The sequence below is a fragment of the Melospiza georgiana genome, chromosome 7, assembly GCF_028018845.1.
Source record: "Melospiza georgiana isolate bMelGeo1 chromosome 7, bMelGeo1.pri, whole genome shotgun sequence".
Taxonomy (NCBI): Eukaryota; Metazoa; Chordata; class Aves; order Passeriformes; family Passerellidae; genus Melospiza; species Melospiza georgiana.
This window is the reverse complement of record NC_080436.1, coordinates 35,339,630-35,363,831: the sequence shown is the minus strand read 5'-3', so window position 1 is coordinate 35,363,831 and position 24,202 is coordinate 35,339,630. Positions and strand designations below refer to the sequence as shown.

General features: G+C 40.5%; 1 protein-coding gene across 2 annotated transcripts in view; it reads right to left on the bottom strand.

Moving 5' to 3' along the window:
* SPOPL (speckle type BTB/POZ protein like) overlaps nt 1-23,783 on the bottom strand; it is a 32,729-nt gene extending 8,946 nt beyond the window's left edge. For both annotated transcript variants that reach the window (XR_009114663.1, XM_058027942.1), the window contains exons 1-7: nt 23,702-23,783; nt 9,094-9,228; nt 8,800-8,921; nt 8,397-8,548; nt 4,790-4,917; nt 569-746; nt 419-474 (exon numbers count right to left, since the gene is read on the bottom strand). Coding sequence is in view for 1 of the 2 variants with exons in the window: in XM_058027942.1 (XP_057883925.1) it covers nt 419-474; nt 569-746; nt 4,790-4,917; nt 8,397-8,548; nt 8,800-8,921; nt 9,094-9,171 (714 nt within the window). In the remaining variant the exon portion in view is untranslated. The remainder of the gene's footprint in view (nt 1-418; nt 475-568; nt 747-4,789; nt 4,918-8,396; nt 8,549-8,799; nt 8,922-9,093; nt 9,229-23,701) is intronic.
* Between the last annotated feature and the right edge of the window lie 419 nt (nt 23,784-24,202).

Here is a 24,202-nt window from a genome sequence, read left to right as displayed (position 1 = left end):
GGTGTTCCACTGCCTGAGGGCTTAATGCCAGTCATAATCCACCTCTTGTTTCTTGGTTACCATAAAAAACACTTCAATACTCTACAGCAAAACCTCAGTCAAGTCTACCAGCTGATAGGAAGATACAAACTGAGTCAAAAAGGGGGGGCAGGATTACCAGGTCAATTACACCAGTGGCTAATGTTTAAAAACACTGTCTAGGGCAAATACAAGTACCTGAAAAAATCCAAATCCTCCAGCACCTCTCCACTCTTTCTACACAACTCCCTCAGAACTCACCAGGACAGGTTCAGGAACTGTCCCTCATGCACATAAGAACCCTCATCCTCCTCAATCTGCTCTGCCTCAAGTTTTCTGCAATGTTTTCCTCTTTCACAAGGTACAAATATTTGCATGTAACATTTTCAGTGAAGCTTACCTTTTTGCTTTCTTCCATTTCATGTTCAAACATTGCATTAAAAACTGGAGATCGTGCTGTATCAAGAAAAGTAAATATTAAATATAATAAAATTTTAAATTTATGGCAATTTAAATTACAAAATAATAGCAATACAAAAGTAGAAAGTACCTGCAAGGACAGATTTATGTGCTTTGAATTCTTGTCCTCCTACATAAAAACTGCAATCTGTAAATCTTGTTGTTTCCCAGAGATTCCCTAAATCTTCTGCTAGTCGACATTCAGGTACCTTCAAAGTGTTTGTATTAGACTGTCCTGATATATTTACTGAGTCTTGGACCACGCTTACCTAACAGAAAATCACAGCAAGACAACTCCTTCATAACTGAATGCCAACAAGAATTAAATCACAGTAGTACCTATTGCTAGAATTCCAACAATTCCAAAGCAAAGCAAAAAACAGTGAAGCTTCTGGCATTAGGCCAGAACCATAAATTAATTCTTTACAGTTTACTTTAAAGTAACAAAAAACAAATAGGGCTTACTCTAATATTGTGTACTTATCCAACCAAAACAAAAAGAGAGCACAATACCACATGCCACCTGACAGAAATGCCAATATAAATAAGGACAGATACAGTTCTTGGAAAACCAGTGGGAACAAAAACAAGTTAATGCTATTTCAGAGTTAAATTAACAGTTCAACACTTCACCCATCTCAGTAAAATATACACAATATAAAATTATATAGAGATTATCAGGATCACATGGTCACAGAAAAGTTTAGAAGAACAATCTGTAGAATTTTTCAATATCCCTTATTGTACTGACAGTTAAGTTCATACATAACCCACAGTGTGATAGTGCAAACTAAGTGCAAGTAACAGCTCCTTCATTATTTTATTTAACTTAGTCCAGATGAGGCAGGAACCACAACTAATTGTTTTCCAAACAAGATTAAAAGCCATTAAATTCAAAATACAAGGTGTAAGTAACTTCAATAATGAAATGCATTCTCACAAGATGTAACTTTGTACAGAACTAGTTAAGAAAACTGAAATATGTGCATTTGAAGTGAATATTCTGCCATTATTCCCCATGTTTAAGTCTTTCATTTAGGAATTGAACAGGACAGCAGCACTCCTTGCTGCTTTTTCAGTTATCTTCACATACCAAGTTCTTTAATCAGTGTGTTGGGAAAACAGGAGAACTCAGCAGGTTTTGCTTCTCTGGTCTGAGAGCACAGACCTGAGAATAAAACCTTTGTAACAAGCAATACTACAAGATCTTGATCACTCCATCTCCCAAATACAGAAAATTAGGATTAGATCTTAAGAGAAAATGCTGATACTGTTAGGATCAGGGCTTTGGTTGATTTCCAAAGGCATCTGGAATAAATCTGGCATAAAGCAAAACCAGCACAGCTCAGCTTCACAGAAAGTGGGAGCACTGCAAGCCAAATTCCAGACCAGAAGAGGAAGAGGATGATCCAATTATGACAGCAGCTTGGGGATTTGAATCACTGCCTAATTCCCTGTATCATCTCATACCCCCTTGTGAATACAAGAAATTCTTTTTCATTCTTCCACCTTAAAAAAAGAGAAAAACCCAAAGCACAGCAAAATTTCCCTTTCACAGTTAGACAGTTTATAACATTGAAAAAATCTATAGAGCTATTTCCCAGTTTTCACACACACAGTGATTTCAGGAGATATACATACACACAAAGGAAGTTTTAGCTTAGCCAAGCTCATCTTCTGTTGCCAGAGGAGAGTTCTGCTTTTCCAGAGCCTTGACTCAAAGTTCATGGTCCCAGCTGTCCACACAGCATCCTCCTGTTAGCTACAGACAATGCCTAGGGAAAGTCATCTACACACTCTTAATGTGCACTTCAACTGAGCTCTGACCTTCCAAAATTCTGATTTAGAATGGTTTCTAATACATACTGAGAGCTGGGCAACACAATTTGCTACAGGTCATCTTTTTAACATATAACCCAAGCAAAGTTTTAATTCAAATCTCCCCCACCCAGGTGACCTGGAGTGTATTGTCCTTTGAAGATTCTAAATACAAAGGATTACAGGGGTCTGACCTTTCATATCTCAGTCCAACAGGCATGCCATAAATCAAGTGCATCCTCTTATTATTATAACCTATTTAAATAAATCAAATCAAGTTAATCCCATATAACTACTGAAAACTTGTCAACTTGAACAAGTTCTGTGTGATGGCACTTAACAAGGATAATGTCCATGATTTTCTGGATTTTGAATCTGTGGTAATCTAATGGTAAGGGTGATATAAATGATTCCTTGGACTAAGGCAGGTAAGAGATCTGTGAAAGCAGGAACATTCTATTCTATTAGCAAATGGAACATCTGGAAGTACTTTCAGATTATATGGAAAGGGAGAATTCAGTCAGAGATCAGTGTGCCCAAAAAACTGAGGCTGTATTTAATCCCAAATTGCTGCTGGCAGCACCAGACTTCACAAAATATTAGACTTAACAGCCCCTCAGGTGCCATCCAAGGGCAGATCCAGCTGATCTTGAGAATCTTTGGTAACACAGAATGAATATCTTTGCTGCCAAAGACAACCAAATAATTTTCCTGCAAGCCAACAGGAAGAAGGGCCCACCAACAGTCAGAAATCAGAGAGCTTCACTCAATATCTGCTACATCTGACAAGTTTTATCAAGCAAAGTGGAATAGTCAGGAAGTGGTAAATCAGTTTTCCAAACAGGAAACAAGCAGGAAGGCAAACGTGGAAATCAGAGCTCTGCAGTAAAGTTCTAAAAGGACAAAAACTTCAGGCTTGTCTATAGAAACAGGTCCTTCAAACAACACCTGTCATTTCTAAGGACAGCTGAAGAGCTGGTATCACACATCCAAAGAAAGAAATGCCTAAAATATTTGGATTTTCAAGTTTTTCCTTCACCCTGAAACAAGCCAGAAGTTATTTTAACACTGAGTTGTTCACTGAGAACAACTAAATGTTTTACTTCCTTCCACATTTATAATCAGGGTAGGTCCAACACTTCACAAAAACAACTCACATTAAAACATCAAGATATTTTCATAGGGAAACACAGCTGAATTCAGTGATTAGCATCAGAATTTAAATAACAGTATTTCTCTGTGGAAATCCAGTATTTCTTCTACTTATATTTTTTAAACAAGCCTAATCTCTAAATTTAGAGTGATCTATTCCAAAACTAAATGCTACTTTTAAGAGCTTTTCATTTACATCAAAGTGCTCATTAGGAGGACAACTTAAGAAGAGAAAATACTCAAAAGTATCTTTACAGAAGCATAAAACACTTGTTATATCTGCTTTTATCACCCAAATAATTGTATTCATAACAAATTTATCATGCAGCTAATTTAACTTGTCTAAGTGAAAATAAGATGCACTACATTTGCAATATCTAGTCTCAAGGGCCACATTTCAATTATTCTTCCTACCCAGCATAATGACATATAATTAAATTGTAATCTTGCCAAGACAATTTTACACATTTCCTGTAAATACACAGATCAAAGCAAACTTATTAGCAGTTAGAGCATCTATCATCCTCCTAAGTCACTAATCACTTTATGGCAGCCCAGATAACCAGCCAATGTATATTCAACATACACTCCACTTACACTGCTACTTTCTCTGCTTTCCATTTTTAACACCAAATAAGCTTTTTACTGAAATTTAATAGGAAAATTTAGGTTATGGATATAAATGATATTATAGAAGAAGGGATCCACAATACACCATGAAGTTGAATTTATAGCACAACTCTCAATGTTAATTTTCAGTATCAAGCACACCTCCTACAAAATACTTGCATTCTCTCAGAAAACAAAACGTAACAATTAGTCAAAAAATAATGTGTTTAATTTCCTGGAAAGACCTGATCATTGGTTAAAGCCAACAGTTAGGATATTAAAGGAATATAGATTTTGACAATCAGTTGGGTTTTCTTTTATAATGTGAACCAGTATGTGAACATTTCCATCCAGTGAAAACCAATCCTCTAATTCCAAATACAATATCTTTAAATAAAAGTGACCTCAGTATAACAGCATTTCCCTAGACAGCACACAGCAGCCACCTCTGGCACAAATAATTCTACAGTCAATTCTGATGTAACAAATGTGGCAAATTCATAAAGAAGTCCAGCAGTTAAAAGTGATCAATTCAATATTCTACACCTCAGTGTACAAGCACCAAAACATAAAATAAAATGCAATGCAGACAAAGCAATGTATATTTTACCACGCTCATAGTTTTCAGAAGACAATTTTAGAGTACGTTACTGTTTAAATCAACAAAAATCTCTATTTATTAGAGCAGGAAACATTTTATTTAAAACTTTATTATTTAAAAATTAATACCCACCTCACAAAATAATGTAAGCTTGTCATCTGGTAGAAGACCATTAGCTTCATCTAATAAAAAATCTCTTCGGATAAATTTCTTAAACCCCCAGTCCTTGCCTTGCACAAACCGATATGCTCTTTGGCTTTCTGATAAAAAAATTGTGCACAAATACAGCAAGTTAAGGGAAAATATTAACAAACAGCACCAAATTCCACACCAAGACTAAGTGGTAATAAAAAACTCATCAGTTTCACACATTTGGATCACGTGCCAACAGAACTGATTAAAGCCTTTTTAATGTTGTGATAGTGTTATTTTATAAAACACTTGGTGAGCACAATTTGTAATTTGAACCATATCCTCTCATTAGATCTCTCAGGCACCATCCAGCACAAGGAGTTTTTCAGTGAGTGTGTGAGAATGCTAATGTGTCAAAACAGGAATTGTTCAGAGGGAAGCACCATTACAATGAATTTGTCACCACAAACCCATCCTGACAACGCTCTGCAGTTGTCATAACAATCTGGTTTGACTTCTTCCTGAAATGGAAAATCTTGTTTCACAGGTTGAAATGATTTTGAAATACAGTAAAAGCATTAAAATAGCAAAATAGAAATGAAAGCTTTCAACTACTAAACTATCTTTCGGTCATAAAAGATATTAATTATATTTATCTTCTGGCCCCAGTTATAAGAATTATTTTTTTTAATCCATCAGATTTGCTGTGACAGCACAACTTTTTTTTTCTAAAATTCATAGCCAAAAAAGAATTCCCACAGTCATGTCAGTGCAAACACATGTAAACCCATTAAGATCACACATTTTGCACGGCTGGTTGACTGAAAAGTGGCCACTTGTTGCCCAAATCAAACCACAGGAAAGAGCACCCTACACTTAAAGTAAAATGTGCAAAAGAGGTTATTTGGGAATGGTTTTGAGAATATAAGTAGAATAAAGCACATTTTGAATTAAATTTAGAAAGATTGTTCAAAATGAAGGCAGCAAGAATACTGAAATAAGAGCAGAGGGGGAAGAGGGGAGGGGTCTTACGAAGAGTTCTTTCTTAAAGATTGTTTCTTTCATTCCAAAAAAGCTGGGCAAGAAACACATCACCACTTCATTTGCTGTACACAGAGATGCTTCAGCTAAAGGGAGCACTTCAGAAGTTCAAGTCAGAAGTTTGTAATAAAAGCAAAGTGTTTTTCATGACAGAATCAGTTAAACACCCCTCCAAAATAAAGCCATCAGCAAGGCCAGACTTCCCCACACTATTGACCTTGGCAGCACCAGTGGAACGCACTGGAGCTGGAGCACAGAAAGCACACACGTGTCACACACTGCCCTCACCTCCAAGAGCTGGAAAAATTCTACTCACAACAGCTCTTCACTAGGATTATATCAAGCAAAATATCCTCTAGAGGTTTATTTTCACTGTATTTTCAGAGCACACTGAGGAGCCACCCAGGAGCTGCCACGGCAGGGGCTGGGAGATCTCTGTCCCTGTCACCTCCTCACACTCCTGTGCCAACAAGCCCAAGCAGAGCACAGCAGCACAGGGAAATGCACTCCCTCAAGTGCAGTGTGGGCAACAGCACAAACACACAACACTGCTCACATTCAAAAATCTGTATACCAAGGAGGAAACATATGTGTAAAATAATATTATCTAATTTTTTTTGGCATCTGGATTAGTGTTTTCACACTTTTACCAACTTTTAACCTCATTACCTTGAATTAAGAAAAAAAATCAGAAATTTACATTCCCAAAAGCATTCACAAATTTCTTCTCTAGATTCAGCCCAATTCTTTACTCTGCAAACTTAGATTTTACTCTTAGCAGCAACAACCAGTGTTAACCCCATAAATTAAGAGCCAAAACAGAGCAACACAAATGTACAAATGTATTTTTCTTCCAATAAAGTCAAAATGTTAGTTCACTATCTGTTTCATCCACAGCTTCATCCCTTCAAGCAGCAGCCTATGCATGAATTATCAATTTACAAGGGACACTGGAAGTGGGGCATCATTTTCCTGTCTCAGTAAATACACAGCACCCACAGAAGCAGATGGCAAATGGCTGGAGAGTCCAAGAAATAAGACCTCTGTTGGTAATTTCCCAAAGTGAAAAGATATTTATAACTCCTGTAGTGCCAAACCCAGCACAGCCACTGTGGCAGAAGCTGCAGACACACCCACTCTCAGGATTTTTAGCACTGCAGTGGATGATGAACCAGCAAAGAGATGATGGGTCAGGTTGGGGTGTTTGCTACAGAAAGGAACAAACAGGTCACTGGAGATTGGGGTACTGGGGGATAACAAATCAACAACGACCCACAATGAACCCCTAAGGCAAACAAAGGGCCAGCAGCACCTGGCTGGAGACTAAAAGAGATTGCTCAAATAGGCTGTGGAGTCTCCATCCCTGGAGATCTCAAAGCATCACAAGTCCCAAGCCAAGAGCTCAGGATGACCCTGAGCCTCCAGAGCTCCTGTGCAAACTCAACAATTCTGTGCTTCCATGATGATCTCCAAATAGGTTTGGAGATCCTGGATGCAGTTTCACATTTTACTACAAATAGCAATCTACTCCAGGACTGTGTCAAGTCCAGACATACATCCTCCAAATGTACACAAGTGTAGCTGTGCTCACTTAAGCTCCAGAAGAGAAAGTTTGCAGGGACTGAAGAAACCATCACCATCAGTGTAAAAGGATTAGTAGAGTGAAACATGCATGTGAAACACGCATTTACCTTCCTTCCAAAGAGTCCAATAATTTAATTTTTACATTTGAACTCAGTTCTGTGGATTTAATTTGCTGATTTCAAGTGGGCCTAGTTATTTAAGGAGAAATAGCATGAACTTTGGGTATAAACATGCAGAACTACAGACTTTCTGCAAGAAATGCAGAATTTTCAACAAAACAGGACTTGAAACATCTCTTAAATCCTGGAGTAGAAGGGAAGAAAAATAGATATTCTTCATATACAGGACTTGCAGCAGAACAAATTCAGTGCAGATCAGCATTAAATTATTCATTTCCACAAGAATGCCAGCTTTCCCAAACAGCATTTCCAATGAAGGTTGTGCTCACAAGTTTGAAACTAAGAGCCTTCCATACATTTTTCATACCAACAAAACAATAAAATCAAATCACCAGTTATTTCAAAGTCTTCTAATTCCTTGGATACATGGCACATGTTTTTAAACTGATTACAGTGTAAATCAGCTGAAATAGACCAAAATATTATAAAGGATGTCTAAAAGATCCAGCCATCTCTGCTTATCCTATGTAACAATGGAAATCAAACACTTCCAATGTAGCTACAAACAAGCAAATACACCTCTGCTAACAGGAAACAAGAATAATCTGCTGGAAAAACTAATTGACAAGGACCTGGAGTGACAGCAGTTAAAAATGTGCTGTAATTTATACTGCTCAGGATAGAATTAACATTGCTCAGTGATCAGAAACGTGTGAAACATGAACAAGATTTTATAATTATGTTTCTAAGAGGAAATTAGAAAAGGTATTTTATAAAAGTTTATCTCAATATTAAATTCTGCTCTCAACTGAAAAAAATAACATTGCTGATGTTCTTACAAAACCACATTAATATTCCCTTACCCATTGCTTTTGTTTCTTCTCTTTTAGCATTCAGCAAGGAAAATTTGAATTTTGCTCTGACTTCACTTTTTGGACAACTGACTAAAAGCAAATACAAAGACAAGTAGTCTTTGCTTTCATCATCTAATCCCTTTGGGTTCACTCTCAGGCACCTGAAAAAAAGGAGAAATGGTAATTTTTTAATGGTACCCAGAATAAATTCAGAAATACTTTTACAAGCCACAATCATAAATGTTACTGAAATAAATGTTTCCTTTGTGATTGCTGCAATTTAAAATTAGAACAGTAACCCTTCAAGAAGTGTCCAAGTTTTAATATTGCTTTTTAATTTAACTTTACAATTTTTCTGAGTAAAATAACCCCAAAACAAAACCCAAAGCACTTGCTCAAATAAAGACCTTACCACTTCATTTTGTCATTTGGCCCTGATGAAAATGTAGAACTCTTTAAAACTTCACCCATTTCTTCACGGCAAAAGCTGAAGTTATTAATGGTCCACATGTATGAAAATTTTACTACTTTAACCTGAACAAAAGATCAGAAAATGTTAAGAAAATTTAATTTACATATCCAGCATTAGCTATGAGAACTACTTAGATTGTCAGCTATATTTATTCAATATGCCAATAACTTTAGTTTTTTTAACAATTATTATGACAACAACAGAAAATGAAGGCATTGGGATTGATGTAATTACCTGGGTGTAACACCAGCTTTCAGCCACAGGTCCACTGGACATCTCCCCAGGAGGAGGTGGGGTGGGAACCCTTGACATTGCCACTTATTGCAGGTTTATAGTATCAGGAGAGCAATCCAAGCTTCAGTAATTCTCCTAAAAAAAGGAATTCATACATTTTGTTCACCCTTTTTAGGCGTGGGAAATACAAAAACTCTTATTACTGTGTTTACTAAATGATGCATCTGAAAATTAAACCTGAAAAGAGGACAATGGCTCTGCTGGGTGTCACACATTAACAACCACTGGTGCTCAAAACCTGCAGGCTGAGCCCTCACACAATAATTTATAAAAATAAGCACCTCCGCATCACACACCACCACTAATGGCAATATTTCAACATTCCCTTGCAAATTACCACTCCAGCCACTCCAGAAGTGTTATAACTTTCTTCAGGCTCTGCTCCTTTGCCTTGCAGAGCACCCAGAGCATCATTAGCACAGTGCCTCAGGTTTTCACCCAGACATAATTCACAGGAACACTCAGTCACCTGGGAGGAGAACAGGCTCACACAACCCTGAGATTTCTGAATGGAGGGTAAGAAATCAGACCTGCATTTCAAGCAGTATTTTCTTTCACAAATCTTTAACACCAACAGAGCTGAAGAACTATAATAACACAAAGCCAGAAAACAGTTTGACTGAACTCCCAACAAAAAATAAAGGGATTTTGTTATGAATTAGCACCACCTAACAGAGCACTGCAGCTCCTCCTGCCCACCAGGAACTGAGGCACTTGCCCAGATCCTCACACCTGGCCACACAGCAGCAATTTTCCTGGCCAATGAAAGAAGGTGGGCAATGATGGGGCAGCTCTGGGTTCCTGGCTGCCTCTCCTTTAAGGGAGGGTTTGCTGTCAGCTGTGGGCAGATTCCTGTCACAGGCACAGCCTCCCACTTAAGCCGCCTCATTAAATTGCTAAAAAAGTGAAATGAACCCTGATCAAACCAGAAAAAAAATCAATTATTTCTGCCACAAAACATTTTCTCTTAGTGCTGAAAGTTTCTTTAAACATATCCTGCTATCACTTAGAAGCAGCCATCTTTCTGCAACATTTGACTGCTTCACTGTACAGCTCTTTTTAGCTGTGACAGAACAGCATTAATTGTCTTCCTCAAAAGATGTGACTGCACATCACTAATCATGATGGAACTCTCCAGGGATGGAGCAACACTTAGAAACAAGGTTTTATGCAAACACTGGTAAAAAGCCACTGCAAGAGCATGTACAATTCAGTCATGATGTAACAGGTTCATTATTCCTACAGGAAGAATTCTGCTCTGTGAAATGCTGTGATCCTCACTGGATGTTTTCCCCTCTGCCTTTCTGGAACTGCTTCTCACTCGTGGTATGAAGCAGCCCTTCCACATCAAAGCCTGCTGACAGGTGATTGCTCTGAATCACAGCAGTATAAGAGCTTGAAAAGAAAGCTAATTCTCAGTTTTCACCAGATGAGGAAGCAGATGCTTTATAATAATAAGCATTAATGAATCTCTACCAACAGATCTGCTATGACAGAGTGAAAACCAAATACTGAATAGGTCTCCTGTAAGATATGGATCCCTGAGACACTGAAAACTAATCATAAACACAATTCAGCTGTCTTTAACAAATGAGTTCTCCACAAATAAACTAATATTTGTGGCAACATTCAGTACTTCATTAGTATTTTCTATAAATGAAAAACCAACATCATCCCTGAATTTAAGATAACCAAACTTGTTTGCTTCATGTTTTTTTAAGCAGGAAACACATCTATTGTGCATGTTGTGCTTACACAGTTTTTGCTTACATGTTTACAATTGGTTTTGATTCTCTGTACAGAACCACCCAGAGTAAAATTCCTGGGAAGGATACATATGAACTTCTGCTCTCATAAAGCCAATATTAGCACTCATATTACCATTGCTTCTGGAAGCACATCCTCCTCAGTGGTGACAACTGAAGCTGCTCCCCCAATGCAATGGATTTTGAGACAGAACCATATCCTGAAAGGGTTAAACAGCTTACCTCAGCCTGACTGACCCTGATTGCTGCTCCTTGATGCTCCACAGCTAAAGGCAAGAAGAACTCAGCCCATTCCTAATTCTGTCATTTGCATGAGATGCACAGGACTGTCTGGTCTCTCATCTGTACCTCAATTCTCCAGCCCAACAGACCAGCCAGCTCCCAGTAACCATGAAGGAGCAGCAGATCTGAGCCAAATTTGCTCTGAAGGGGTTTCTAAATTGGAAAAGCCTGAAAATAACTGCTGTACACAATCTCTTTTAAGAAAGTGTTCAGTGACCTTGGGCCAGCTACCAGTAGTTATCTGCCCACTCCCATCTCACAGCTAAATCAGCTTGAATCACTGAGAATTTAACTCTCAGCAAAGGTAGTTATTTGCAATTATTTTCAGGTCCATCTGTTGCCTTGTCTCTGTACCTGCTCTGCCCATGGCAGCTGTGCTTCAGAGGCTGCTCCCACCTGCTGCATGGCCTTTATTTAAGGAAGGCTTGATTTCACCTAAGGACACTTCTCAGGTCCTTCTGAACAGCCTCAGCCTTTTGTAAGGTTTCCCCTTTACGGCACCAGCACCAGACAAGTGATTTTCACGACCTCCTGATACACCTCTGAGGAACAGATTAACACTTCACTTTTTTTGCATGGATTTACTAAGCCAAACAAATTTTTAGACTGAGAAAACTGGCAGAATGCAGTAACTTGAAATCCTTGATACTGGGAGCCTGCATTGAGGAGCTGTCTGTATTTTTTAGTAAGTCTGAGCACACAACATAAGCAAAACAAAGGACCAACCAAGGCAAACTGAATAATGGGAGAATGAATAAACAGAGCTTCTGATGCTCTGTTAACATGTCCCAAAAGATAGGGAGAAGGGTGGAAATGGTCTAGCAGTACTGCAGACCTGCCCTTCACTTTATTAAATCAATTAACTGGGATTTAGGTGGGGTGATGTGGATATTTACCAGAGCTACAAGGAGAGAGAGAACACAAGCTTTTACGATGTTGTCCTGAAATCAAGAGGATTTTGGAGGTGTTTGGAGAGGGATTTTTGCAGTCTTTAGACTGACAGCCAGACCACACTGAGTGGCCACCAGGGCACAGCAGACCCTGCACAGGCAGCCTGAAGGTGAGAACAGAGATGCAACCCTTTGTTCTACAGTGCTCTACGTGGGGAGGAGACTAAATACTACTCTGAAGAAACTGTTTATGAATCATTGATCAGCCACTGTCATCAGCTCTGACAAAATGGTTTTCCAAGTACCAAGCCCTCATCACAGCCCATTAGGCCAAATGGTTGGGAACAGAGAGCTGCAGTTCACAAAACCAGTCAGGGAACGACTGGGTGGAATTCAATCAGTGAAGTGCAGGAAGACAGGTCTGCTATCTGCAGGATGAAACAACTTAGAGGGACAATTTTCATGCTAGAACCTGCATTTGTTACTCTGCAGGCTATCATGAACAAAGCAGCAGAAATGAGGGAACATTATCAGACAATAGCTCCAAGAATTTTCAGGCAATGCTGTGCCTGTCTGGACACGGCCCAACAAACCAGTCTGCGTGGCCAGGCAGAAATGTCTGACCATCAGGGCAAACATGCACTGGGAGCAGGAAAACAAGCTTCAATGGATGGGTAAAGGAAGTTTCTGGTTTTCAAAAGGAAAATGAGATGTATTTTTAAAGGGTGTCAAGTTCCTTTCTTTGGATTTTTTTCCAATGAACTGATATACTGAATGTTGTACAGCAGCCAGTGCTGATTTAATTCAGAGTTTGTGTTCGTTGTCCTCACTGAACACTTTGTGTTCAAAAAAAAAGAAAAAGTCAAAGGCTCTTTGCTTGTACTTCCAGACCCCAAACATGATGGGCTTATCACTTCTACAGGTCTGTTAAGGAAGGTATTGGCTTCACCTGATAATCACTCTGCACATAGACCAGATTCTGTTAAATCTGCATCTCCCAGGAGCTGATCCTCCTACAGTGAGCAAGTAGGCAGAAATAACATAAAAGAAGATTTCTCAAAGCACATTTTATTTAGGAATTAACTGAAGTGCCCTCCTAGTCAAACAAATACTTATGCTGAACTTAAAGCCATGTGAAATTGATTATTGTTAATTAATTACCTGCACACACAGTATAAAGAAAGCACAGGCTACCTTCCAAAATATGTATTTGCACATATTTTCATCAAAAGCTGTATCAGATCTCCATTTTCTCAACTTTTAAGAAGAGATCTTAAGATTCAAAGTTACTTCCTACATCAATAGCATGAATTTCAAAAATATCATCTTGTCTCCCCTGTCTGAAATTGAGTATTTATCAACATTATTCCAAACAAGGTTACTTTTTAACCTCTCAGAGCTAAACAAGAGCACATCCCCAGTCTCTTACATCTTGTGCTGGAATTATCTCAACTTTGTCACTGAAAAAGTGACTAGCTTAAGAAAGCACTTCTTTCTAATTATGTATTAGTAAATACATAATTTAGAAACCAAATATAGTTTATGAAGTTTTGAGGGTCTGGCTTTAAAAAAAAAATCCAAAATAAGTTCTTCTTCATTCAGTAACATCAACTCCCAAAAACTCATTCAAAATAAACATGGTGTAGTTACAGAGCACTTACTTAATTTCCTCTCATTAAATGATCAGTGAATAAAGTATTACATGGTATTATATAATTAATATGTAAGTGTTTTATATAAAACTAGTAATATTTGTTCAAGGAATGTGTTTAATTTTTCAAATTATGAAGAAGACATTCTTGGGAAAAACACCATCTTCCCACTTCTTGGCTGAGGAAGAATATATGTATGAATATAAAAATGAAGGAAACAAACAAACCAAATCAAAATAGTTATGTCTGAAGTGAAAGACATTCTAAGGCCAAAGATAAAATTATTTCTGCACTGCCCCACCTGGACCCAGCTGGATCACACAGTTCTAGGCAGCACCAGCTTATGAAGGCCAAACCATTGAAGAGTGAAAAAAGCCAAGTTCCTTTCTCACTGATCACAGAAGGATTTGTGTAACAGCCACCCACCACCTGGGTCACGCTTATTTGGTGGCATGAAATGCCTATGGCTTGCAATTTGTTTGTTTAAGATTTTGTCTTATAAGCTAATTAAGCTTACATAAATGCCTACAATTTTTACTAGTAAGTAGAAAAAAAATGAACTTTGCAGGAAATAGGATTGTTTTCTTAATTAGTAGGATTTGCATCCCTTCACAATTGATCTTTTTGAAAGAATTGCTCTTGTATTTCCTAAACAGCTAACTATTAAACTAAGTTTCCTGCTGGATGATCCACAACACAATAACAGATGCCTGAAAGGTCTATTAAGCTCAGGCAATTTTCCAATTTGTTCAGTTATTATCTCCTCTGAAAACACACTTATGATATACCTACGAAAATTTAAATACTGTGTTCAGCATTTATGGATTTTTTCCATCACTGCATCATTTGAGTGAGCAGAATTGCTCACACTTACACAATTGCAATAACATATATCCATCCCCTAAGCTAGAAAAATTCTAAGTTAAGGAGGTGTCTCTTTCTCGGCTGTTTTTTATGGCCTGGAAAGGCTCAGGATGGCTTTGGACAGGCCGCGCTCCAAAGGATGAAAAGAGGCTTCAGGTTTTTTCTCGGTCTTCAGTGTTTGTTAGTTTTTATCTACAAGATTTTCTCTCGGCCCGACAGAGTCTGCACAGCAGCCAGCCATGGGCACACTGAGAGCCCCCGGGACGGTCACCTATCTTTATACTCAAAACTACGTATACAATATTTACCTATTTTCCCCAATACCTTTCACCCTTATTGACCCGTGCACCTTTAGTAATAACCAATCCCAAAGTGCCACCATCACCACAGAAGATGGAGGCCAAGAAGAAGAAGAAGAAGGACAGGACACGCCCCAATTCCTCCATCTTACTTCTCTAGACCCCCCTGTACAGAAATCTTAAACCCTGTGTTTCACTCTCTAATTAACTTATCCCTTCACCATTCACCCCAGTGAAGATCCTCCCATCCTCATACAGGTGTCGTCTCCTGTGCAGGATCAAAGTCCAGCCCCAGACACTTCTGGCAACATTCCAGGAGCTCCGAGCCCCCCAAGGGTGGTCTCGGTGACTGCACATCAGTCCTGAGGTGCTGAGATCCCACAGGGAGGTACTAGAGTTATCTGCAGTACTTCTAACATGAATAATTTCTCCTTTGTGTGGCAAAAGAAGGGAACAGCAGTTGGGTTACACTCAGGAAACCCCTATAACTCTTACTGAGGAGGCAGCCCATAACACTTAGAAAGGTTTGAGGCTTTTTTGGAATACGATATTAAAAATGCTTATTTAAGTATATGTTTGCTCTGGAACCACACAACAGCAACTAAGTTGACACAAAGCCAGCTTTGGGGCTTAAATCAGAAGCTCTGGCTGCTCCTGTGTGCCTCATGCTCACCATGTCACCCTTGCCATGCCACAGCCCTGCTGGAAGCCTGTGCCCTGCCAGGAGACACAATCAGCAGCCACACCAGCCAACTCATGACTCTCTCCGCACTCTTCCAGCGAGGAAAACAAATCCTGCCATGGACTGGGCTGTGACAGCTGAGAAACTCCATACACACCCTGTCACCCCTGCCTGGGGACAGCAAACTCCTGCAGAGAGAGGGCAGGCAGCTGGGGTCACAGGCATCTCAAAATAGCTGCAACTAAGACTCCAGAATTTAAAAGCACATCCTCACGGTGCTTCCAGCAAAAAGGCCCCAGCAAGGCACAACCCAGCACGTGGGAAATGCCCAACTTTTTCAGAAGGATGATGGTGTACCTATGTCTGGTGACTCTGAGGTCAGCAGCTCAAAATTAGCAAGGGAATACTATTAGTTGTAAAAACTGTAAAGCTGCTTACACGCTATTTTCAGGCTTTTCTCTCAATTTTCTTTCCTATCCAAAGGCTTTGAAAAATAAAGTTGAATTTTACCTCAGCTGTGAGAAAGCCCAAGTGCTCAGCAGAGCTGGAACTAAAGCTGTCTAGTTTACATCACTGATAAAAATGCCTCAGCATTAGCCTTGCATTATTGTTCTGTAATACAGAAAACCCACTGTGCTCTGTATTAGCTATCCCAGACCATCCCCTACAGCAGTCATCTATGCATTTCCCTGGAGAAGAAATGCAAGATTATTTCTCACAGCATTTTTCATTTTCATTGCCCAGTCTAGTTTTACAGGACCCAAAAGAGGTGTATTTCCACCACGATTCCTCTTGGGAAAATATTCTATTCAAATAATCTATTGCTGTTGGGGTTTGTTTCCTGGTATAGAGCCAAAGTGATCTTTTCCCCTCCTTAGTTTCACTCCATTACTCTTACTCCAACAAATCACTGACATGTGAAAAGTATTTTAAATGAAGACATTTTTTCCCTAAATGCTTCAGTTCCACACAATGAAGAGTTCACCAAATCAAAAATGCTAATCTTCACTTTCTTCTTTGCACTTGGAACAGGAGTTTGTTTAAGCCAACAGAAAGCTGATTGCAATCGTAACAAAGAAATATCTTTTTCTAGCAGATTCACAGCCAGTCTAGTGTGGTATGGGTTGTTTTGGTTTTCTTTTCCTTTAAAATCCATCAGGAAAGCACTGGCCTGCACTCTCTGGAGAGAGGTGCTGTTCTGTCATTTGCTGCAAAGGAGCTGTACAGGGCAGCAGAATGTTCTCCTCATTAACTTCTGCAGACTGGCATCACCTGCAAAGCTCACACTGAATTGGTACAAGTGCTGTCAGCAGGCAAAAGCTCACACTCACAGATGCTCTCAGGAGGGGGCTGATCAGTCATTTGTTGCCCTGTTACCTCTCATGGCAAAGCAGTGGTCACACTGAGCACACAGCTGCATCTCGGAGATTCTGAGAGTCACCGCTCATTTCATGCCCCCTCTCTGCCCGAGTGTCAGACTTAGTGCAAAAAACAAGTGATACTTTAAAGCTAGGAAATTGAGAAAAAAGGGTCTAAAATTCAATTATGCCAGAGGACCAAACTGCATTTGATGTTAATTTGTCCCAACAGTCTTGAAATTGAGCTAATCCACAACAGCTGATTAGACACATCCTAGGAAAGACAGGCCAAGAGCTGCACACACACTTGCTTTGGTGAATAAGAAGCAGTGATCTCTAAAAGCCATCAAGGCCAGCAAAACTTCACATCTCAGGACTGGACTGCAGCTAAACTGGTTTAGACTCACAGAGACAAAGAAAATCCTAAAAGTTCATAGAATATCCTGAGTTGGAAGGACAACTGAGTCCAGCTCACAAATTAGTCCATCGAAACTGGCTTCCGAATTTCAAAGACAAGCAGACAACTTCTATCATTCAAAAAACATCCAGGTACTGTTTTGCTTATACTTCAGAATTTAAGAACCATTCTGATATAATCTGTTTGAGACCCCTTTTTCCACTACAAAAACAAGCCAAAGCTTGGCAGTTTCCTGTAAGTTTCCCCACTGACACACTCTTAGTTGCTCAAGCCAGAAGAATATTTCCCAAGTGAGCAGCAAGGCAGAGAGGCTGGCACAGGCCTGTCGGGGTGGCCTGGCTGTGCAGTAAATAGATTTGGTTTCATCCTGGGTGCTGTCAAACAAGGCAGACCAGAAGCAGATGTGAGTGTGCTGCTTTCTGCCTTGGTGCACACACACAGGAGACAGTGAATCATCCCACCCCACACACGCAGCACAGCGCTCTCCCAGAGCACAGAAACAAACAGCAGGGGAAAAAAAAAAAAAGAGATTTACTACCAGGAAATCAAGAAGTCAGGCAGCACCAAGTGCTGAGCACCTCTTTACAAGTGACTCTGGAAAGCTCTGAAGGCTCAGACACTGTAATTTATGAGTGACCCAGACTAACACTTGATGATGTTACTGCCATATATCTTTCCCCTCAGCACTCAGTGAGCAGAGTCTCACACTTGTTGGAGGGGATGGCACCTTTCCAAACACAACTGCTATTTAATCATTAAAAATGATGCCTGGCCTGTAAAACAATATTCAAAACCACTGGCTACAGAATAAAAGTGGATTTTGCTTCTTGATCTTATTAATATAACTAATCATAGAAACTAGCTCTGGGTATAAAGTTTGCCACACACAAATTTGAGCAGTTTATGGAAGCTTTTCTTTCACTTCTAGTTATATCATGCTTTCCTTCTCTCTTCCCTTCCTCTTTTTTTTTAAAGGGGAAAACCCCCACTTCAGCAGAATGTTACTAAAAATGCCCTTTTCTGCCATAAGCAAGACAGGACCTCCCCTAGTCACAAGCCTCTCATGAGATGCAACAGTATTAATTCAAATATTTCAGATTTATTTACTGTATTCTTTACCCTGGATCAACCACCTGCCCAGTGGATTTTACAAAACTTGCCTAAAATGTATTTATGCAAACTTCTTCAGTATAAGTAGTTTCAGTTTCTTAGAAACTATATCACCATTGCAACACAAATATTATTCTGCTGCCATTTTAATTTAAATTTGCTCGGTATATGCACATAAATAAACAAAAAAAATTCTACCTTGACATATACTCTGCAGAGATCAGAGAAACCCACTGCAAATAGATTTCATACATTTTATTCCTCTGAAACCACCATACCCCAAGTGCAGTGCCAGATCCAAGAGTGAGATCACGCCCACCTGGACAGTCAGCACAGCAATGCATTGCATTGACCTGCAATCACACCAATCAGAGATTTCAAACAGCTTCTTCTGCAGAATAACATTTTCAGAGCTGAGAAGTATGACTTTAAATAAGTTCACATAGACTCTATGTGGAACTTTCCAAATGCATTAAAAAAAAACAGATAAAAAGAGGTATAAATCCAGATGTACACAAATAATTGCTGCAAGTAACTCTGCACACAGTACAGACACATTAAAATTACTATTTTGTCCTGTTACAAGAACAGTAACTCGATATGTAAATATCAGTGTACCCACTGGTACATCTGACACTTACAAAAAGGAGCTAAGATTTAATATCTTCATTGTATATTGCTCCATCCCTGAAGCTGAAGAAACTATATTAACCACTCATTATATAAATTCATTACAAACAAGTTCTGGTTTTATCTTCAAGAGTTTTGATTACAAACAAGTAATTCTGAAACTAATCTCAGTTAACAAGGAATCTGCTTTAAAATTTAAGAACAACTGCCACTAAAGAGTCATGGTTTTGTTGCTGAGGTAATGTCTACATATGAAGTAATTCAGAGCCCTATTGTGAAGACAGTAAATATGTGTCTCCTCTAAAGAATTTAGAGGAATTATTAGCTAATCTGAATCACTAGAATAATTTACTAAGTGCTTGAAACAACAGATAACTTGTGTTGAGATTTTTCTTCGACTTAACCCAGTGGTTTTTAACTTAAACTCTGTGTACTGAAATCATCTGTATTTCATAGGCTACAGGCCTTGCTAATGGAGAAAGCAGATTCATCAATTAGAAACCGAATCTGAATAAAGAAAGCCAGGAAAATGAAAGCTTTTGTGAATTTTTCCAAAGAAAAAGTCAGCATGGAACAGAGAACTAGAAAGTAAAACACCAGAGGAGAAAGTAATACCAGCTATTCCTCAGGCCAGAGAAGCTCCATTCCAGTTGTTCAGGAAGCAACTGCTGATGCAACCACCCCAAACCCTTTTAGAGACACCCAAAAAAAAAGCTCTCTAATTAATTTGCTGAACATCCAGCACACAAGAAAACAAGGCATTAGGAAGAAATCAAGTGCAAGTCATCACACCCCCCATTTCCTTCATCTCCATTCGCAGCTCTACTCACAAATCGATTTTGCAAAAGACTTGACCAACTGGTAAGTGAGCTCTTGGGAGGGGACCAACATGAAAGGAACTACCAGGAAGGAGGCCAAGAGAAAGCTTGGCTCCCAGGTTTCACCCAGTGATCCTTTCCACTGCACAACAATAAGAGGTTCCCACCCCATGAACTTTGGAAGTTTCCCAACTGCTGGAGACATTTACTCCACCAACAGCAGCACTGCCTATGCCAAGAGCTACTCTGTTGCGTTCTCCCTGGCACACAATTGCTTCTTCTTAAAGCACACAGGTAAATTGCACATCAAATGATACTTCACCCTTGAACTAGTTAAGAATTCTTAAGGCACAATATAGTGCAAGGAGCAAATGCCACATCAACCACGATGAACTAATGCAGACTGTTACAATTAAAAGTAGCACGTGTAATATTTTTCACCCAAAAATGAAGTGATAAATGGGAAATGCAAGGCAGTGTCAAGGATAAGTAATCTAATTCAGGGAATTTGGATATGTGAGCTCTCTGGATTATTCCATGCCAATGACTTTCTGAATCAGCTGAAAGAGTATCTGACTTTCCACTACATTTCCCAAATGCTATATGCAAACACTCATCACAACAACGTTGACAGATACATGCATGGTTGCAAAGTGATTCCTTGTACAGAACATAAAAAACCTTGTAGCTGATAAAGAATAATTTTAAGCCAGGCTACCAAAAAACACATTGGAAAGCTAATAAATTTGGATAAAATGGAACCAACACAGCTGAGGTTTCTAGCTGAGGGTTTTTAGGTTAAGCTCTCTCCAATACTGAACACACACTCCTGCCAAAATTCCACCACACAAGTTGAATAGCTTAAACATTACCAAAACCCCACATTTATGCAAAATACTCACTCTGTAACACAGTTACACTTCTTAAGAAACCCACTGAACTAAGGCAAGCGACCATCTTCTCTCAGTTAAGAGGTACAACATCAAAATTACCACCACCTCTCACAGAGCTGCAACAAATCTCCACAAGGTACCGAGGACAAGCTGAATGAGAGATTTCCTACTTCCATGTGAAGGGACAATTCCAATAGGAAGCCTTTTGATATGAGTGGGACAAGAAACAACAGAATCTCACAGGAACATGAACTGGAAATTTTCTCAAGAAATCAAAGGAAGGAAGGTCTCTTGTGAAAATGTACGTATTTTGTAGAGGGGAAAGAGAATCGTGGAATAGTTTGAGCTGGAAGGAAACTTGAAGATCATTTATTCCAGCCCCCTGCCATGGGCAGGGACACCTTCCACTGTCCCAGGTTGCTCCAAGCACAATCCAACCTGGCCTTGGACACTGCCAGGCATGGGGCAGGCACAGCTTCTCCGGGCACCCCGTGCCAGTGCCAAGGTACAAGAGGCTCTTGGAGACCACAGGCAAGACCATTAGTCAAGCACCCAGGCAAGTAACTTCTCTATTTCATCCCAAAATCCAGGGCCAGGACATCCAGGACAAAATGCACAGTCTTCATGCTTTGATTGGGAGCACAGCATTTTGAAGATGCCAGGATTTTATGACTACAGGTACCAGGCTCCTGCTTCTGGCAAGTGTAACAATCTCACTTAAGACTTCCTTAGTCTCAACCAGGTTTTGCTAAATACACAGGAAGCAGACTGCTGTTGACAAGGAGACAGAAATGCCCATAAGGAGCATATGAACCTGTCACAAAAACTGTGAGAAAAAAACCCACCAAAAATATCCACTTGTCATCAACATGAAAATATAACAAAAAAAAAAGAAAAAAGCAGGCTGAGGTGGTTTTGTAAGGCAAGACACACAGAAGCCTATGCCTGGGCATACCCAAAGCACCTGGAAACATTCAACAGGACAAATTTCTAATTACCACCACCACTACAACTGCATGGGATGCAAAGAGAAAAAAAAGTGAACAGATGTGAAGAGATTGTATATGAAAAACAATGTAGACTGTCCGCCAAAGCAGGCTGAAAACCTGGGAAGAATGAATGAAGCGAGAAGTTAATGAGATTTAAGGGCAAGTCAACTGTTTCCTGTTGCTGTCCTCAGCTATTTCTTCTCCACTCCAACTTATGCTGATAATGACAACTGGTTTTATTCTCTCTACTGTCTGTTTATGTTCAGGTGCTTTTAAAAGCACAAAAAACAACAGAGAAACACAACCTATAGAAAAAAAAAAAGAGGGAAAAAAAAGTAGTTTTATGTGATTTCAACTGAACGTGCAAAACTGTAAACAGCATGACGGCTGAAATCAGTGATTAGGGCCAGAGAGAAAACTTGGTAGCTTTTCAAATTCATTTTATATTTGTCTATAGCATATACAAGTTTTTAATAGCAACAAGTAGCTCGCGCCGCCTATGCAAGTACAGAATGTAATTCTTTATTTTCACTGACAGTTTAAAAGCAGGCTGCAAAGTACCAAAGTTAAAAGTTTGGCAGAAAGCTGTTTCAAGGGAATATAACACCAAGGATATTTCTGGATATTTAAAATCTCAGATTTCCAGAAGAGAGTTAAATACAGTTTCTGCTGATGTACCAAAGGCTGACGAATTTGCAGCTTTATACACAAAAGGCATATTGTTTAAAAATTATTTTCCCTTTCCTGAGTAAAAATCCCCTTGCAGAGTGAGGGGGAAATAACCATGCAGTAGACACACACTGGAAATCCTTCACAAACATTTATGGTTATCCTGGTCACACATCCCAGAAGGCCCAGAGAGAAGCCAGGTAAAATACTTCCAGAAGTGACAGTAACTAAAAAGGGATATTTATTTCCAGAAATAATACAACTACAAGTAAAGAACAGAAAATGAGACATTTCTGTTAACCTTTTTTTCTAATGGTTAAAACAAAATGCCTTGGCAGTCATACAAATGGTTTAGCTCAGAACCACTGTGGTAAAAATTCCTGTAACCATATGGGATATCTATCAAAATAATGCTTTCTGCAGAACTGATAAGAATAAGGAAGGACTCTACTCGACTCTGTCACAGATTGTTCTTCCTGGCAGGAGGTTCGAGACAATCCTTTTTGTCCCAATACTATTTTTATGACTCTCGACACCTATTTAGAAAAGAAATTTAGAATACAGTCACAAAGCAAAGCTACGTTTTAAAACGGATTGCTGATTCCAGCATCCTACAGTTTAAAAAACACCGAGACCTCAGCCTGAGCGATACCGATATTCCCTTTGTTTTGCCGTTTTCCATTCTTTACGGTCTTTCTCACCTACTTCTGCCCTCGAACAGCCTCAGTGTGATGCAAATCCTCCCCGGACTCCCGGGAATTTCAGCAGACGACATCATCAGGTGAAACCAGCCTGACTCAACTCCACTTCCTGACCATGGCTAAGATGGAGCGCGCAGCCGAGGGGAGCACAGCTCGCACACCATCCCCCGAACCCCGCCACAAACTTTGCCGCAGCCCGAAGACGGCCAACAACCAGAACAACCTCCCAGCCACCACCCCCTCCCCCGCCGCCTCTTTCTGCTTTCTCACACGGCGTCAACTTCCCAAGCCAAACCGCACCGGGGGTATTGAGGGCACGGGCGGGGAACACCGCGCTGCTCCGGGGGCTCTCCGCGGCGGGCAGCGCTCACCGGGGCCTGCGGGATGCGGGGATCGCTCGGACCGCGGACAGCCGACACCGCCCGGCCCGGAGCACGGCCCGGCCCTCCCGCAGCACCTCCCGGCGCTGCCCGAGGCCACAACAAAGCCTTTCCCCCCTCACCCCTTACCCCCGGCCCGGCACGTACCGGATCGCGGCGCTGGCGGGGCGGCGCGGCGGGGCTCATTCCGCCGGGGCGGGGACGCTGTGACGGTCACCGGCGCCCGGCGGGAGGCGAAGGCGGCGAGCCCGGGCGGCGGCGGAGCCGCATCGCTGCCCCCGCGCCGAGTCCCGCTGCTCCCGGCCGTGCCCGCCCCGCGCTCGGCACCTCCCGGCTCCCGCACGGCCCCGCTCCCGCTCCCGCCGCACTTCCGGGAGGGAGCGGTCACGCGGCCGCGGGACGCGCCGCTTCCATCCGGGAACGCGCGCGGGGCGGGGCGGGAGCCGAGTGGGCCGGGCCGAGCCGAGCCAAACCAAACCGAACCAAAGCAAAGCAAAGCAAACCGAACCAAACCAAACCGCCAAACCGAACCGAGCCAAACCAAACCAAACCGAACCGAACCGAACCAAACGCTCAGTGTGAACGCTGCCGGGGACCTCAGCGGCTCCTCGGGGCTCGCAGAGCTACCCCAGAGCACAGCACATGGCG